An 18,148-nucleotide genomic window follows, 5' to 3' on the forward strand; every position below is an offset into this window, starting at 1 on the left:
AAATATTTTTATAAATAATTACGGAGTGTCATTAGGGTAGTATTAAAGTTTCGTTAAGAAATTTTAATGTTCCGATGGTTAATTGATTAAAAAGGACTAAATTGCAACAAGGGTAAAAGTTTAATTATAGATTAAAGAAAAGTTAAAAGGACTAAATAGGTAAATATGCCAAGTCCCATAAATGAGGCGGCATATGCATGATAAAATCTGAGATTTTTTAAGTATATTATTATTTTATTGTAAATTAATTTATATTATTATATTATATTGTAAATTATATTATATTATTATATTTTAAATAAACAAAATTGTTGACAAATGTATGGTGTATATGATGACATGTGGAAAAATAAAATACATATATTAGTAATTATTACACATTTACTTATTATTTAAGTAAATAATTTTATATTATTGTTTTATTGTTATTATATTAAACTAATGAAATAAAAGATAGAAAAGAGAATAGAAACAGAATAGCATGGACGAAACAGAGAAGGAAAGAAGGAAAGAAAGAAAGAAAGAAAGAAAAGAGAAAATTGAGGTTTTGAGGTTCTAAGCTCATTTGGTAAGTCAATTTAATCCATTTTCTCTTAGTTTTGATGTTTTGGAATCCTAGAGATAAATACTACTTGATCTATGTTGATATTTTGAAAGTTAGTAGATTATTAGATGATGTTCATGTTGAATAAATTGAAGTGTTAGGGGTTAAATTGATTGAATTTCAAGTTAGAAGTTAGTAAAGGATTTAATTGTAAAATAAAGTGTAAGTTTTGAAAAGTAGGGATTAAATTGAAAGAATCCCGAAATTAGGGATTTATGGTGAAATTGAAGAGCTAAATTGAGTTTGTAGTAAGAATTAAGAGAGAATATGGAGTTAGAATGGGAAAATAAAATTAATATTGATAAGGGATTAAATTAGAATTTGGGTAAAGTTTAGGTACAAAAGGAAATATTTTAATAAAATTGTGTATTAATGATTTTTAATTGTTTAATTACGTAGCTAATGTCGTGCAAGAGTTATTGTCCGAGAAAGGAAAGGAGAAGGTGAACAAGGAGTGACTCGAGAGAAATTTCGGTTAGTATTATCATAATTCAAATCTAATTATTATTAATTATTGTGTTTTAATTAGAATGTATGGTAAATAAATAAAGTAAGAAATTTGGTATGATAATATTTCTTTGAATGGAGTAGATTTCTAGTGAATAAAATTATTGAGATTAAGTACGATATTGAACTGAATGAAATTAGATTGAATTGTGATTATATGTGAGTAATTGAGATGAATATTGAATTAAGAAAGTGAAATTGAAATGTGATTATTGAATAGAAATTGAAATGGTTTGAATTGAATCATTGAATTGAACTGGAATATTGAAATTGGTGATTGATATGGATTTTATTGGAATTGAATTGAGAAAGTGGAGATTGATATGTGAGACGATCTTCGAATGAATTAGGGAATCTTGGATATTGTTTTGAGTCTTGAGTGAATTATGAAAATACTGAATATTGTTATGTATAATGCATTGAATTATAAAATTCTGAAGTAATAAATTACTATAATCTTGTGAAAATGATTGAAATAAGGAATTTATAATTGATCTTGAACTAAGACGAAAATTGTCTTGAAAAGTGAATTAAATACCCTATTAACTAGTCGGGCTAGTCGGATATAGTTGGCATGCCATAGGATATGGAAAAGTACGGGTATTTGCCGACTTCGATCGAACACGTATGTGCCGACTCATCTTTATCGTTATCAGTTATTGTTACAGATTCAAAGATTGTGTGTTGAATCTTTATCATTCTTGATTCGATACTTTGTGTGTCGAATCATCATTATTATATCTTTATCATTATCGTTACCGATTCGGCACTTTGTGTGTCGAACAACATTATCATTCTTGATTAATGTTCTTGGTGTGTTTGGTTGGAATCCGTGTATCCGCCAAAGTCCGAGTCAAGTTAATAGGGTAAATGGATAATTTTGATAATATAAATTTTATTGAATGATCTTGAATATGAATCAAAATGAGATATTAAATTGACATATGGAAATAAAATGTATGAACTAGCGGTTCAAGAAATAGATAATGATATAGTTCATGAAATGGTTTTGATAGTATGAGATGATGTAAAATTATAAGTAAAGAAAAGCAAATTGAAATAGCTATTGTTGAGAAATGAGAAGTGAAAATAAAATGACTTGAAATAGTGAAATAATATGAAATTTTAATACAAGTTCTTAAAACTTATTTATGGATTTAATGTACAAATTGAGTGTTAAAAGATCATAAGTGTAAATTGATTATAAATGAACGAATCGAATTGAAAGATAGCTATTATTATCATTGTTATTGTTGAAACAAGTTGATTTAATGTATTAAATGTTTATTGAAAGATTAATGGTATAAATTGTATTAAGGAATAGTGTATGAGTTAATTTGAATACAATTTTATACAAGATTTGAATTATTGCTTATTGTTATTAATGATCTACTTGATTTAAAGTATGAGATAATTAATGAATAATTGTAGATACAAATTGAATGTATATAAATTATCGATTAATGTTATAAATTTGAATTATGGTAATACCACTTGAGTATTCCCATGCTCAGTGTCTGAGTTGTTTCGTGCGCAGGTTAGTAGAAAGTCAGTGTCGCTCCAGCATCCAAAGTAATCCCGACTTCAGAGAAACTTTAGTGATGTACCTTTCTTTTGATAACGTGGCATGTACCTAAGTAATATATATACCTAAGTAATGTTTATACCTAAGTGATGTATAGGAATTAGTCAATTTGAATGTTTGTATCTATGATTTTGCTAAAGGAAGATGTGTGAGTATGTGATAATGTTTGGCTTTTAAAATGGTTAAGTATGAATATGTTTGGTAATATGTATGTTTAGATGATAAATCATGCATGGAAATCATGAAAGAGTAAAAATTTGCAAAGAAACAGATTTCAAGCAGCTACAGTGATGTAACTTTGAAAAATCACCTAGGATAGTATAAAATGAATTAGAGGGTGAATGATATATGGAATTAAAGCTTGTTGAGTCTATTTTCATGGAAAAATAACTTTTTAACAAAAGGAGTTTTATATTTTAAGATATGTGAATTTTCGTGACACAGGGTCAGAACAGTTTTTGGTGTCCCCTGTTTTGAGTTTAGAAAATCATTAAAAATTATACAAAAATATTTATGAGTTGTATTTTATATGCTTAGATTCCTTATTGAGTCTATTTTCTGTAGAAATAAGTGAGAACATCATATGAAAATCCTATAGTGAGAAAATTTATTTTTAGTGGCAAGAGGTCAGGACAGTCAAGTAGTGAAACAGAGGAAATTTAACTAATAAACTGTACTAATTGGCTAAATCAAAAATTCTAAAAATTTTATAGTAGGAAGATATATGAGTCTAGTTTCAGGGAAAATTTGCAGAATTAAATTTCGAGTTCCGTAACTCAAGTTATAATTAATTTAGTAACTGCTGCACGATTGGACATATTTGCAGTAAATAGTGAAATTAAATTTCAAACAGGTTTTTATACTCCGAATTAGTAAGATAAGTTAAGTAACGCCTCGTGCTCGACTCCGACAACGGTCTCGGGTAAGGGGTGTTACATGCCAAATAAATTTCATAAAAAATAAATCTAATCAACCTAAAACACGCATAACAAATAAATTACATAAAAAAATAAAATATTCTTTGTACATAACATAAATAGGCTTTTTTACTTCAACAAACATTAAAAATAAATTATGAACGAATGAAAATATAAAATAAATACAAACATACCTTAATAGCTATTTTTAACCAAATAATACCTTACAAAAATGAGCTGGATGGGGGAGTGTGGCGGGGGGGAGGAATACTAGGTGTGCCGCTTATCAGATAAGCACCACCAATGCCGCCTATCAGATAGGGGTCATCGGGGGAGTGTGGGGGAGTGTTGGGGGGTGGAAATACTAGGTGTGCCACTTATCAGATAGGCACCACACCCCTATACCCTTTCTTTTTTTAACGAAATTGTGCCAGAATCAAGGTGGTGCGCCTATGCACCACCCTCCACCTATTTGAATGTACCATTTTGATACATAATTCTTACAAGATTCCATTTAGATTTTTTCTTTTTAATATTATTTGGGTAAATAACGTATACCACTACCAATGCCTAAATACTAATGGCATTTTTCTTTTCAAGAATATGTTATTTGGAAGCTTTTTGACCGAAAACAAAAATTGTCGGGAATTTGATTTTTGATATATATTTTTTATTTTTTAACTTTACGAATTTACTTCCAAACTTCATTAAGCTGACCAACTTAGCTGCATTAGGTAAGGAAAAAAACGAGGGGAAGAAAATAATTACTGCTTCATTATTTTAGGCGTAAAATTTGAAAATAAAACTTTTGATCACAAAGTATAAATAGATTTATAAATTCAAAATAATTAATATTTCTCGCATATATAAAAATAAAAAATCACATAAATAATAATAGGAGTACAATTAATCTTATCTACAACAAGCATTTAATTGTTATAGAGATTTAATTATTATACACCTATAATAACATTTGAGATTTAAACTATATTTTAAAATTTTAAATTAAAAATTATAATGTAACAATATCAATTAGTTAATAAATTTTACTAATTTAATCTCAATAAATTTTTAAACTTTACAAATGCAGTTACTGAGTTAACAAATGTTTTATACAAATATAATAATTTATTAAAAATATATATTTAAAAAGAAAACATATATATCAAAATAAAGTAAAAATAAAATCAATATCATAACAAAATGTTATTATAGAAATTAGACATCACCATATAAATATTCGTTTTATAATAAGTTTTGTCCAAGGTTCCTCCTTGATTTATTATGTATCAAGAATAAAAAAAAAAAAAAAACCAGAGCCGAAAACTATAAATTAAAAAAAATTTAAAACAGAAAAGGCCCAAAATCCTTGGGGTAAGTGTGTTGATCGGGCTGATCTTCAAAAATAAATAAACCGAAATAAAAATAGAACATCCAAAAAAATCCGGTTCATTTTTTTGTTTTTGTTTTTGCATTCAAATATTGTGGTTCATAGGGTTAAACATCAAACCAATTGATTTATTTTTTTATGCTACAATATTTAATTTTATTATTATTATTTTTTACATTAATTGCAAGTAAATATACTACTTATCTAAAAAACCTTTAATTAATTGATTCAATTTAATTCCAACAACATTGATGGTACCTATATAGAGTTAGTTAATTGACTATATAAAATGATATTTATGTCTTTATAATGTAATAATAAATACTTGTAAGGAAGAAATATTCAGGCCACTTTGATGTTTTTTTTTTGCCCTTTTGGCCTTTTTAATAAAAAATAAGAACAACTAACTAAAACATCAACGAGAAGCTGAGTCAGCAATATATTAATTATTTTAAATAAATGGATCATATTTGGAGGAAAATGTAAAACATTGAATTGGAATTTCAAGCTTTTAAATAAAATATACAAATTATTATCTTAATTAATATAATTCAATTGAAGTGCAATTTTTAAAAAAAATTCTTTGTTTGCTGCATCCTTGCTGTACATCGCATGTATCACCGACGTTTAACTAACAGCTTACGGACCGGAAGGCCCACTCATTCATTCTCTTTAACCAGCTATTTTCTCTTCGTTGACGAATTAAAAAAGAAGTAAAGAAAAAACCGTCCGTTAGATTCACACAGATCTCAGCACTAAATATTAATCCAACGGTTGGGACTGCGGAGTCGAATCCAATAACTTATTTCTTGAATTTATTCCTCTTTTCTTCAAAAATTATTTTCTCCCTAAGAAAAAAAATTAAACAGCCGACCGGTGCTGACGTACCAGAGACGCTTCACCAGATCTCACTTTTCTCTTCCCTGATCTGGTACTGCGTTCTTTTCAATTCACCAAATAAAATTAAAAAAAGAAAAACAATTTATTTCTTTTTTTTTTTTTCCAATTTTCACAGTGATTGTTAACGGCGTTTCCTTTTCTGGTGTAGGGTTTATTCGTTAGTTCAGATAAATTTATTCTATTCCCATGGCTGCTCCACCTGCAAGAGCTCGAGCCGATTATGACTACCTCATAAAGCTCCTTTTGATCGGCGACAGCGGTAACTGTCTCTTTTCCTTCTTTATATCTTGATTTGAGATGAGATCTACTGTTTAATCGACATTAACTTTGTGAAATGTAAGGGTTCCTTGAAAGGATTTGATGTTTTATTAAATTTCTAAATATGGAAAACTTAGATGTGAGAACTTTCAAGGTCATTAGCTTAGATTTCGTTTCGTTTTAGGTTTATATATGATATGATAATTCGGAAAATTATTTTTTGTTTCAGTGATTTTATGATGAATCTATACCAATGGCGTCTTATATTTTATGTTGTAGTTTTTAATGTTTTCTGCCTCAATATAGCTAGTTGCCATGGGAATGTTCTCATGTCACTTGGTGTCTACTGAGGATGGATGCGAAGGCTGAGATAGGAAAAGAAGGATATGAGGTTTAATATGTATATTTGCATGAGAGACCTTTCTTAATACAAGGGATTGCCTGCTATAAATAGTTTTATTTTATTTATTGTTGTAATTTGGGATTAATAGTTCATACTGTAACGATTTTTTAAAGGAGTTTTATTGAGAACCTGCACTTCCTCAAGAATTTGAGTTCCATGTAACTCTGTTATGCTATCATGCTGTTGGGCAGGTGTGGGTAAGAGTTGCCTGCTTTTGCGTTTTTCGGATGGCTCATTCACTACAAGTTTTATCACGACAATTGGGTAGGTATTATCTAATAACAGTGTAGTGGTATATTATTATTTCAACAAGGGGCATGTTGTTTAATAAGGTTGTGTTTTTCTTTGGCAGAATTGACTTTAAGATAAGGACCATAGAGCTTGATGGAAAAAGGATCAAGTTGCAAATTTGGGATACTGCTGGGCAAGAGAGGTTTCGTACAATTACAACTGGTTAGATTTTTGGCTTTGAAGGTGTCACTGACTAGAAATGAATTACCCAATCTGAACAATTGCTTATCTGATAGATAAAATAATTCAATAGCAGGACTTGGGTATTGTTTTGCATAAACCTGTTATTTGCAAGTGTTGTCCTATGATCCGGGTTACATTAGTTATCACTCTAATACTCAAATTTAATAACATCTCTGGATCATGGTGGTTGTTGCTTTGCATTCTCTTTTTTGTGCTTTTCAGTCTGCTAGGAAGTTAGGAGTTTGTATGCCTCAGTGTTTTGTCTATCTCATGCTTGCCAAGCCTCCTATTGTAATGCTCTATAATTATAGGACAGGACTTGGAAATAAAATTACAAAGAAAAAATGTTTAGGAGTGAAATTCTTTCAGTCCTCTAGAGGAATAGCTGTTATTATTATCTTTGTGGGTGTTTGGAAATTTCACATCTAGATAATTTTTTCTTTGTTCCATGCCCCAAACGTCGTTGCTTGCTCTTTGTTTCCCCTAGAAACTAAAGTTATCTTAGTTTTACCCTTTTGGGCAGGCTATGGTGGCTCTAAGTGCCTACTTTCCTAATACATCTGGATTTTATTGTATTCTGAAATCTTTTCTTGTTGACATAGAACTACAGTAATATCTCTTTTTGTGCAGCTTACTACCGTGGAGCCATGGGCATATTGCTTGTGTATGACGTGACTGATGAATCATCTTTCAATAGTAATTACTGAACTTTTTGTCATTTGAACTTTGGACTTTATACACATGATTCATCTTAACCAAATTTTAATATTTAGAAATGTTTTCGACCTAATTTTCTTGTTACTGGAACTTGGGAGTATACTTCTTATCCATTGATTTGAAATTTTAGTCCTTAATTTTCCTATCAACTCGACTAATGTTAATTTTTTCTTAGACATTAGAAACTGGATTCGAAATATTGAACAGCATGCTTCAGACAATGTGAACAAGATTCTGGTGGGTAATAAGGCTGACATGGATGAAAGTAAAAGGGTCTGTTCTTTCCCTCTCGTACTTTGTGCATCTTTATATGCATTTTTGTTTACCCCTTTGTTTACTATATTGGATATTTTTCTTAAGTCTATCGAGGAACTTCTTTTTCAGGCTGTCCCTACCTCAAAGGGCCAAGCTCTTGCTGACGAATATGGCATCAAGTTCTTTGAGACTGTATGTAATTTTTACTGCAGATGCTGTAGTTACTTTTGTAGTTGATATTTCTATATGCTTAAGAGTTACTCTATCTTGCAGAGTGCAAAAACAAACTTAAATGTCGAGGAGGTTTTCTTTTCAATAGCCAGGGACATCAAGCAAAGACTTGCTGACACTGACTCAAAGGCTGAGGTATGGATTCTTGTGCTCGAACTATCAACTTTTCTCGTAACATATATGCAGTACTTTTGATAATTGTGCAAATCCTTTTCTTTAACACACGTCTCTTGTGATAACTATTCTAATTAATTTACATTTATCGTTATCTTTTTATTAACTTTTTCTGGGTCTTTACAGCCACAGGCAATCAAAATTAACCAACAAGACCAGGGAGCTGGGGCTGCGGCAGCTGCTCAAAAATCATCTTGCTGTGGAGCTTGAACAAACTACATTGCGGATGAGATCTGAAGGGTACATTTTCTTCTCTATGGTGCCATTTTGATCCTGGGAAAACTAATTTGTTACAACTAATTTGTTTATATTCTCCTGCATATCATTATTTTACAGCTGCTACTGTCTGGTGTGAAATGTTATTAGATCTTGGTATTTTGCAATATTAATTATATTAGATTATTTGTTTAAATAACGTGCTTGAAGGCAAATCTGCCTACCATTTTGATGTTCGAAATTTGAAACTAAGAACAGCCCTGGTAAATTGGTGAACCACATGAAATCGTGCCAAGAATTGGAGCATAATTGAATCAATAGATTTGTGAAGTTTATGTCTCCAAAATGAAAGGATCGTGTTCAAGCTAATCCTTTACCTCTCCTCTCATCTGGACCGAGTTAAAACTCAGATTAGGATCGATTGATTTCCCCCTTGAAAAAGTTCCCGTTCGATAGATAGGTAAGAATAAGCCTTAGACCCAAGTAAACTCGCTTAGCCTCGATTGATTTATGACCTTAACCGTGGTTATCCCAAATATACATTGTTAATGATGATGGGATTGAGGAGGATGGTAGGCTCCTTGGCCTAGGTAACATTTAACATTGCAATGATGGGATGGAATGTACTTTGTTATACTGCATTGCCTAATCACCTGGAAATGCTGCTTTATTTTTTTTGGTAGGTAGCATCATTATTTGTTACAACTCACTACTAAACTTACAAAGACGTATTTCTGATATCACAAACAATTGGGGCATTTGGATGAGTCGTGCTGTCATGTTTATCTTGATTCGTTTCAACTGTTATGTATTTTTATTCCTCAACTTGCTCTATAAAGCTTAACAGAATCAAAATTGATTAGATGGTAATTATTAGCCAATACTGAATAATCACAACCGAGTCAAATTGATGAACAGGCGGTGTCACTATATCCGAATTAATCACAATTAAAATAATGGTTATGGAACAACAGGTTATGTCAGGCCACTTTATTTTTTTCCTCTTTATCTCTGTTTTCCGAGATATCTTTTTCGGCTCCTTTACGAGAAAAGGAAGACTCACTGGAAATTATGAATACCCAACTGAGGGGAATCTCTTTTTAATAGTAATGCAATAATGCAATGCAGACAGGGAGCAATGCAGTCTTTTTAATAGTAATGCAATAGACAGGGAATCTCTTTTTAATAGAAAAGTCTTTAAACATTAACTTTTGGGACAGAAAAAAAAAATGCCTGTGTACTTAAAAAAAAAAAAAAAGGAAATTACAATATATTCCATATTTTAATAAAATAAAATCTCTTTGAAAAATAATTTAACGAGGTAGAGGCAGCCATTAAATGTTCCCGACCCTAACAGTGATAAAATTTTGGATAATAAATAGTATAATTTTTAATCAATGTTCAAGATATTCAATGGTACAAAGACCATCCATCCTAATTTCATTAGAAATCTATAGTAATTAGCCTCTAAAAATTATTACCCAATCAAGATATTAAAAGTGTATTACCTTTAGCATATAAATAGGAAGAAATAGATAGCATAAAATTCCTCATCCTCTTGAGTTCATCTCCTCAACAAACTTGGCTGTTTTTACAAGTTAATATTATAACAATTGAATTGGAGAGTAAAGTCATAAATCGATAAGATGAAAATGGAGAACCAAGTAGATGGTTCATTAGGAGGCAGGTATAAGCCATTCTTTGCTGCAGTTTTCTTGCAAGTTAGGTTTGCATTAATCCTGGGGATGAGCAATTTACGTACTGGATGTTTACCGCCATGCCATTGCCACCCTTGTTATGGCTCTTTTCGCTGCTTTTCCTGTCAAACAAAAAAGAGGAGTAGATCGTTAAAAAGGTAAAAATGACATGAATGGAGTTCAAGAGAGAAAGAAGAAGAAGAATATACCTGTCAAGAAAAGCAGCGAAAGGAGCCATAACAAGGGTGGCAATGCTCATCCCCAGGTTTAATGCAGTCGTAGATAAGATATCCATGACTGCAAACTCAACTTGCAAGAAAACTGCAGCAAAGAATGTCTTATACCTGCCTCCTAATGAACCCTCTACTTGGTTCTCCTTTTTTATCCTACAGATTTATGACTTTACTCTCCTATTCAATTGTTATAATATTAACTTGTAAAAACAGCCAAGTTTGTTGAGGATATGAACTCATGAGGATGGGGAATTTTCTGCTATCTATTTCTTCCTATTTATATGTTAAAGTTGATACACTTTTGATATCTTGATTGGATAATAATTTTTAGAGACTAATTAATGAAATTAAGATTGATTGTCTTTATACTATTGAATTTCTTGAACATTGATAAAAATTACACTACTTATTATCTAAAATTTTATTTCGCTGTAAGGGTCGAGCCCAAACAATATATTTTTTATCTAAAATTGAAAAATATTTTTATTAATTTTATTAGAAAGTATAAACAATCAAATATTTTTATTTCTCCTAAAACATAAAATAAAATATCAGAAGCGTTTCAGTTTTTTCATATTTAAAAGCAACTCCTTTTATCAAACCACTTTTCAGTTTTACGGAATTTTTTTCAGTTTTTATTTTTATTTTTATGTTTGTTTCATGTAAAATAAGAAGATTAACATAAAATATTTTTCAGTCACCGTAAAATTACTTTCTTACTTCCGTAACTGTAACACCTCCATACCCGACCTAAACATCCGATCAAAGCACCGGGATCTATTACATTCTTCATTTATTAAATATTTTCTTATAAATTTTCATAACTTCTTAATTTAGTCCCTTTTTGTCATAAAAGTTCAATATTCACTAAATTAATCATATTAAATCAAATTTTTTCTTGTTACACTTTAATCACATAATTTATGTCAATATCTTGTTACACATATTAAATTTTATGTATTTCACTTTTATGATTTCATCCACATATTTTCTCAAGTTTAACAATTTAGTCCTTATCATCATAAGAATTTCATATTTTTCCACAATTTTACTTTTACAATACTTGATGCATATTGCATCATCTCATAACGCATTCACTAAACTTTTGTCATAATTTTCTTATTCACATATTAAATTATTTAACACTTAATCTTTTGTACATTTTGCCATGTAATTTATTTTTCACCATATAAGCACTTTAATCAAATAATTTATTATAATATCTTATTTCACGTAACAAATTTTTCATGCATATCGCTTCTCTTGTTTCAATTATAAATTTCACAAGATTTATAATTTAATCCTTAACATCACGAAGAATTATTATTAATATTTTAAAATACAACTTCTATAAAATACTTTCAGAAAATCTATAAAATAAAGCTTTCCAGAAACCATTTTTAAAGAGACAAACGTATCCTTAATGTAAGCAAAGCAAAATACAAATTTCAAACCGCAAAAAGCAATACAAATTTTTGTGTACTCTGATTTTTCGGTGGGTTGGGTGTCTTTTACCCTCTTTATCCTCAAGAAGACAAATTTCAAACTGCAAGAAGCAATACAAATTTGCATATTTTTCCAAACTACACTAATATCCAACCACTACACTCCATCTAACATTCAAAACTTTCACAAACTTTTCTGTACTCTGATTTATGGCATCTTTGTTGGCATATATATATACATATACACAATAACAAAACCATCTCTTTCACCTTTAATTTTTCATTTTCAATGGCTATAATTCATGGCCCTAACTGTTAAGCTAACCTAGAGATTAGCCTACAGAGATAAAACACTACTTTAAGTTTTATTTTTTCATTTTCAATCTCCTCCTGTAGAGATAAAACACTACTTTGAGCAGTTCGATGATGAAAGGAAGAGAAGGACTACAGTGTTTGGTTTTATGAGCCATTTGCCTGCTGGAAATGCTACTGAGTTATGGTTGAGTAGTGACGGGTTTGCTCTTACTTGAAAAAAGGAAAAAAAAAGAATACAAAATTAATTTTGCTCTTACTTGAAAGAGATTGACGGGTGGACCGATGGTGACTACCTGACTGGTGAACAATGATGGTGGACCGGTGGTGACTGCCTGACTGATGAATGACGATGGTGGTGGCCGGTGGGTGTATTTTTCTCATTTTGATTATTACTTGTAATGTATTGATGGGAGCAGGCTTCCTAACTAGCACAAGTAACCTAATGCCATGAGCGTTAATTAAATAACAGAAGGGCTTGAATACCTTAATATACCAGCTGAATTCATGTTGAAGGGTCTTCATTTTTCTCTTCTTTTCTTTTCTATGAGTGTTCTTGAATTTGTGTATTTCTGTCGATGAACAAAACAGATAATGATGGTGTTGGTTTGTACTGAAGCTGGTGATTCTATGAGAGGAGAAAGAAGAAACGAGGGGAGAGATGGAAGAAAATGAAATTAATTTTTTTGATGAAACTTTTTTAACGGTTGGACTAAAAATATTATCAAATTCAAAATTTAGGTCCCTTAATAAAAAATAATACTACTATAAATCAAGGCAATTTATTTTCTTGTACTTTTTCATTTTCTCTATCCATTCCTTTAATTTTTATCTAATTTTATTATTTTTATTTTTGGAAGGGTGACAAACTAAAACAACAAGAGCCAAAACACGAAAATTGACTCATTTTTAAATTCCATATAACCTTTTGAAGTGCTATCAAACTATATCAATTAGTGCTTAAACCTTATTATTGCTTATAGTTGACATCATAAATTCTTCCAGAGACACTCATTTTAGATAGAATCATGTCTTTGGGCTAGATTTGCAATTGATCTTATAGCTAGATTTGAGCATATAGTACATCATTTATCTGTGACTCTCCTTTTGGCCATGAATCATGGTGTGGAGTCACAAACATCTTTGCTGGGGCTCTACCCTACATCTTGAACTTGAAACAGACCATTAAAGTTTTATTGAATGATATTTTAATAGTAGACGTTGACGGCTAAGTTTAAGTCCAAAAGAAGAAACGAGTTTAAACAATCAAATAACATTGTCAATCAAAAGTTCTTTTATCTACAAACCCACTTGAATGTGAGTTGAGAATTTGTTTGAGAACAAGCAAATGGTTAAGTGTGGAGATATTTAGTAAGTGCTAAAACTAACATATTTTAACCTCATTCTTAATCCGTTTTTGGGTGATTATTTATTGTTAATTGTAAATTTTATGCTTCTAATCCTTTAAATTCGTGTTTTAATGCTAAATAGAGCACTTGGGAGCAAAAGGAGCAAAGAACGAGCGAAAATCGAAAAATCGGAGCAATCTACTAGAGCCACACAACCGTGTGACCTAAACAGGCTACCACATGGTCATGTCGTAGGTTGTGTCGCACGTCGTGTCTATTTCATGGAATGGCGCACTAAACAGCGGAAAACACATTTTTTAGGTTTTTTGGGCATTCTAAGACGTATATATGACAAAAATAAGAAGATAGGAGAGTGTTGTCATAGAATATTCAAGAAAACAACTCGAAAAAAACCATTGAAGCTAATTCTGAAGCAGGTTTCCGTCAAGATTGAAGATTCCCAGTTGATTTCTTAACAGATTATCACGAGTTTCTTTATTTTTTTCGGTTATGCTGTATCTTAGATGTATTTATTTTCAAGCATGAACTAATTTCTAAATACCTAAGGAGATGAATCCTATGATGGATTCTGTCATTTGATTTTTATTTTACGCAATAAACTTAGTTCCTTGTTCTCAATTATGTGTGTTTAATTCTTGGCTTAATATTTATAGACTATTGATCCATTTTTGATGTGCTTAAATCGAATGTTGAATAGACTCTGTTTAAGAGTAGATCTTGTGTAATTGAGTGGAGTTGCATGCAATCCTAAAAATAAGACAACACAAATGTACTGAATTAGAGACAAATCTAATTGGGGAATCCATAGCACGAGTTAATGCGATAATAGGGGTTTCAATTAGAAAGAAATTTCAATATTTGCATAATTTAGGGATTTCTATGGATCAAGTTACTAAGTAAAGAAATTGCGTAATTTAGATTAATAGTGACAGATGAAATCTAGGTGAATTCTTTCTTTACTATTGTTTCACTTCTTGGTTGTTAATTGATTATTTTCCTGTTTTGTTCTTTACCGTGTTCGTTAATTAGTTAATTTAGTTAAATTTAGTTTTTAATCAATTACTCAAATTTATCAGTTAAATAATACAAAGACAGTAACTACTAGTACTTTTAGTCTTCGTGAAAACAATATCTTTACTCACCGTAACTATACTATTAATTTATAGGTACATTTTACTTAGTCAAATTTTTAGTTAATTCATGACTACACATTAGTCCAGGTAAAGTTAAGTTATGTCTTTTGTTTGAAGTTTAATTCCAACAACTTGTTAGCATCGACTGTTAGTAATGTTGGCAACCTACATGAGTTGATCATTGGATGTCATTTTTGCATATTAAGTGATTGTATGTGTAATGGTGGATGTGCTTTCTTGTGTTAGCGAACTGTAAAGATCGAAATGATTAAACCTTCCTTGTTTAAACCTCACTCTGACATCTATTATCCTGACGAATATGGCATCAAGTTCTTTGAGACTGTATGTAATTTTTACTGCAGATGCTGTAGTTACTTTTGTAGTTGATCTTTCTTTATGCTTAAGAGCTACTCTATCTTGCAGAGTGCAAAAACGAACTTAAATGTCGAGGAGGTTTTCTTTTCAATAGCCAGGGATATCAAGCAAAGACTTGCTGACACTGATTCAAAGGCTGAGGTATGGATTCTTTTGCTCGAACTATCAACTTTTCTCGTAACATATATGCATTTTTTTGATAATTGTGCAAAACCTTTTCTTTAACACACGCCTTTTGTGATAATTATTCTAATTAATTTACATATATCGTTATCTTTTTATTAACTTTTTGTGGGTCTTTACAGCCACAGGCAATCAAAATTAACCAACAAGACCAGGGAGCTGGGCCAGCGGCAGCTGCTCAAAAATCATCTTGCTGTGGAGCTTGAACAAACTACATAGCGGATGAGATCTGAAGAGTGCATTTTCTTCTCTATGGTGCCATTTTGATCCTGGGAAAACTAATTTGTTTATATTCTCCTGCATATCATTATTTTACAGCTGCTACTGTCTGGTGTGAAATGTTATTAGATCTTGGTATTTTGCAATATTAATTATATTAGATTATTTGTTTAAATAACGTGCTTGAAGGCAAATCTGCCTACCATTTTGATGTTTGGAATTTGAAACTAAGAACAACCCTGGTAAATTGGTGAACCACATGACATCGTGCCAAGAATTGGAGCATAATTGAATCAATAGATTTGTGAAGTTCATGTCTACAAATTGAAAGGATCGTGTTCAAGCTAATCCTTTAGGTCTCCTCTTCTCTGAACAGAGTTAAAACTCAGATTAGGATCAATTGATTACCCTGTTCCTGTTCGATAGATAGGTAAGAATAAGCATTGGACCCAAGTAAACTCGCTCAGGCTCGATTGATTTATGCCCTTAACCGTGGTTATCCCAAATATACATTGTTAATGATGATGGGATTGAGGAGGATGGTAGGATCCTTGGCCTAGGTAACATTTAACATTGCAATGATGGGATGGAATGTACTTTGTTATACTGCATTGCCTAATCACCTGGAAATGCTGCTTTAGTTTTTTGGTAGGTAGCATCATTATTTGTTACAACGCACTACTAAGTTTACAAAGACGTATTTCTGATATCACAAACAATTGGGGCATTTGGATGAGTCGTGTTGTCATGTTTATCTTGATTTGTTTCAACTGCTATATATTTTTATTCCTCAACTTGCTCTATAAAGCTTACCAGAATCCAAATTGATTAGTAGGTAATTATTAGCCAATACTGGGAATAATCACAACTCTGAGTCAAATTGATGAACAGGCGATGCCACTATATCCGAATTGGACATTCACGATTGTTATATTTATCTAGAATTAATCACAATTAAAATGACTTTGTTGCTGTAGTGCTGAATCAGAACAATGATGAAATAATGGTTATGGCATCACAGGGTATGTCAGGCAGCTCTCCCCCGCCCTCTTTTTATCTCTGGTTTCTGAGGTATCTTTTTCGTCTCCTTTACGACCACAGGTCTAATCTTCTTTATTGACCAGAAAAAAGAAAAGAAGAGTCTAATATTCTTTCACTATAAATTCATTAGGGTTTAAGTGGCAGTCAAGTCGCAGCATAAATCACGAGAGAGAGGGTTTCCACCCATCAGACCCACATTTCATTAAAAGCACAAATGTTAGTGCGAATGCATGCAGAAATGGCGCAATGAAACAAACGTGCAGCAAGTGGGAGCGTAAGCCATGAAACGGAGAGGACAATAAGGCTTTCATTTTTTCACCATGGAATGGTCTTCCTTCCTCTGAAGAATTCAAGAAAACAACTGAACAATAAAGCTGAAGAAAGATATCTGATAAGAGATTTTCATGTTGGAATAAAAGAAAAGAAGAAATCTTAACCTGCCTTTAGCTTACCAATAATGGAGCTTGATTTTTCAATAGAAAGCAATTTCGTCCTATCCGCTCCCCTTTTTGTGATTAGTGGAATATGCATAAGCAAAAACAAAAATGCCTCAACTTAGACTCATCTATGGGCTACACAAATAAATTACCCGATGCATAAAAGAATAAAGTGGTGCTCATCTTCTAACACTATTTCACTTTTTACAAAACATGCGGCAACGGTCTGGCCGCTCCACAAAATTTTTATTTTTTTTTAAATAAACATAATGCTTAGCATCAACCCTCCATAAATTATTGTATAATATAATTAAATTTAAAACTATTAAAATATCAACTTAATAAATTTAAGTTTTAAACACATAAATTTTTTCATAAAACCAATCATATTATTAAAGTATTAAACCAACAACAATTCATAGAAATTAAATTTTTATATCGATGCCGATTGAGTTTTAGTTTGACAGGTATCGATATTATTGTTAGTGTAAGAAGACGGGAGTTCAAGTGCGCTGAAGCGCATTATCCTCCTATTCAGAGGTTGGGTTGGAGAGGGGCTATAAGTAATTCTAGATATTATATAAAAAAGAACAGATATGATAACAAATAATTTAGTTTGCGTCTTTTCACTATTCGCAATTCTAGTATGTAGTTAGACAGATAAAATACAATATTATTAACGTAAAATTATTTTAAGTGCCTTTTTATGATATAAGAATACAATATGTGAAATACGAGTTGAACATAAATGCAAGGTTCGTACAAATTTTGCTCAAAATTGCTAAATTTTTAACCAATGTTCAAGATATTCATTAGAATAAAACAATCAACCCTAATTTCTTTAGAGATTTATATAATTAACTTTTAAAATTATTACTCAGAAATTTCATGAAAGATCAACCTCTCAAAATTATTGAATTAATAAAATTTAATTTTACATAAAATTCTTAATTTATCACAAGAAAGTCACAATACTAATTTTGTAACGGTTAATCAATCAAGCTTTAAAAAATTACAAAATTAGAAAAAAGTAATAAAAGATTAGCCACATTTCTTATTAAAATTTTTGTGT

At 30.8% G+C, this 18,148-nt stretch overlaps 1 protein-coding gene and 3 long non-coding RNA genes across 5 annotated transcripts; 3 read left to right on the plus strand and 1 right to left on the minus strand.

The window, feature by feature from the left end:
* Positions 1-481: 481 nt before the first annotated feature.
* On the plus strand, positions 482-2,988 carry LOC128032521 (uncharacterized). Its single transcript, XR_008188842.1, has 3 exons — positions 482-568; positions 1,004-1,078; positions 2,649-2,988. It is a non-coding gene; the product is annotated as an uncharacterized LOC128032521 (long non-coding RNA).
* A 2,778-nt stretch (positions 2,989-5,766) lies between these two features.
* On the plus strand, positions 5,767-15,776 carry LOC105799878 (ras-related protein RABE1a). 2 transcript variants are annotated; one of them, XM_052621038.1, is made up of 9 exons: positions 5,767-5,934; positions 6,052-6,162; positions 6,756-6,828; positions 6,917-7,017; positions 7,669-7,734; positions 7,931-8,028; positions 8,140-8,202; positions 8,284-8,376; positions 15,502-15,776. In XM_052621038.1, exons 2-9 carry the CDS (start codon positions 6,090-6,092, stop codon positions 15,583-15,585), a joined length of 651 nt encoding a protein of 216 aa, XP_052476998.1. In that variant the 5' UTR covers positions 5,767-5,934; positions 6,052-6,089; the 3' UTR covers positions 15,586-15,776. The 2 variants fall into 2 exon arrangements, with proteins under 2 accessions (XP_052476998.1, XP_012486126.1); XM_012630672.2 differs by lacking the exon at positions 15,502-15,776 and adding an exon at positions 8,542-8,830 and having other exon boundaries at positions 5,768-5,934.
* On the minus strand, positions 9,870-11,028 carry LOC128032520 (uncharacterized). Its single transcript, XR_008188841.1, has 2 exons — positions 10,538-11,028; positions 9,870-10,450 (listed from the first exon to the last, which is right to left on the minus strand). It is a non-coding gene; the product is annotated as an uncharacterized LOC128032520 (long non-coding RNA).
* Positions 11,986-14,306, plus strand: LOC128032519 (uncharacterized). The gene is made up of 2 exons (XR_008188840.1): positions 11,986-12,683; positions 13,810-14,306. It is a non-coding gene; the product is annotated as an uncharacterized LOC128032519 (long non-coding RNA).
* Positions 15,777-18,148: the final 2,372 nt, after the last annotated feature.

This window comes from Gossypium raimondii, chromosome 9 (assembly GCF_025698545.1).
Source record: "Gossypium raimondii isolate GPD5lz chromosome 9, ASM2569854v1, whole genome shotgun sequence".
Classification (NCBI taxonomy): Eukaryota; Viridiplantae; Streptophyta; class Magnoliopsida; order Malvales; family Malvaceae; genus Gossypium; species Gossypium raimondii.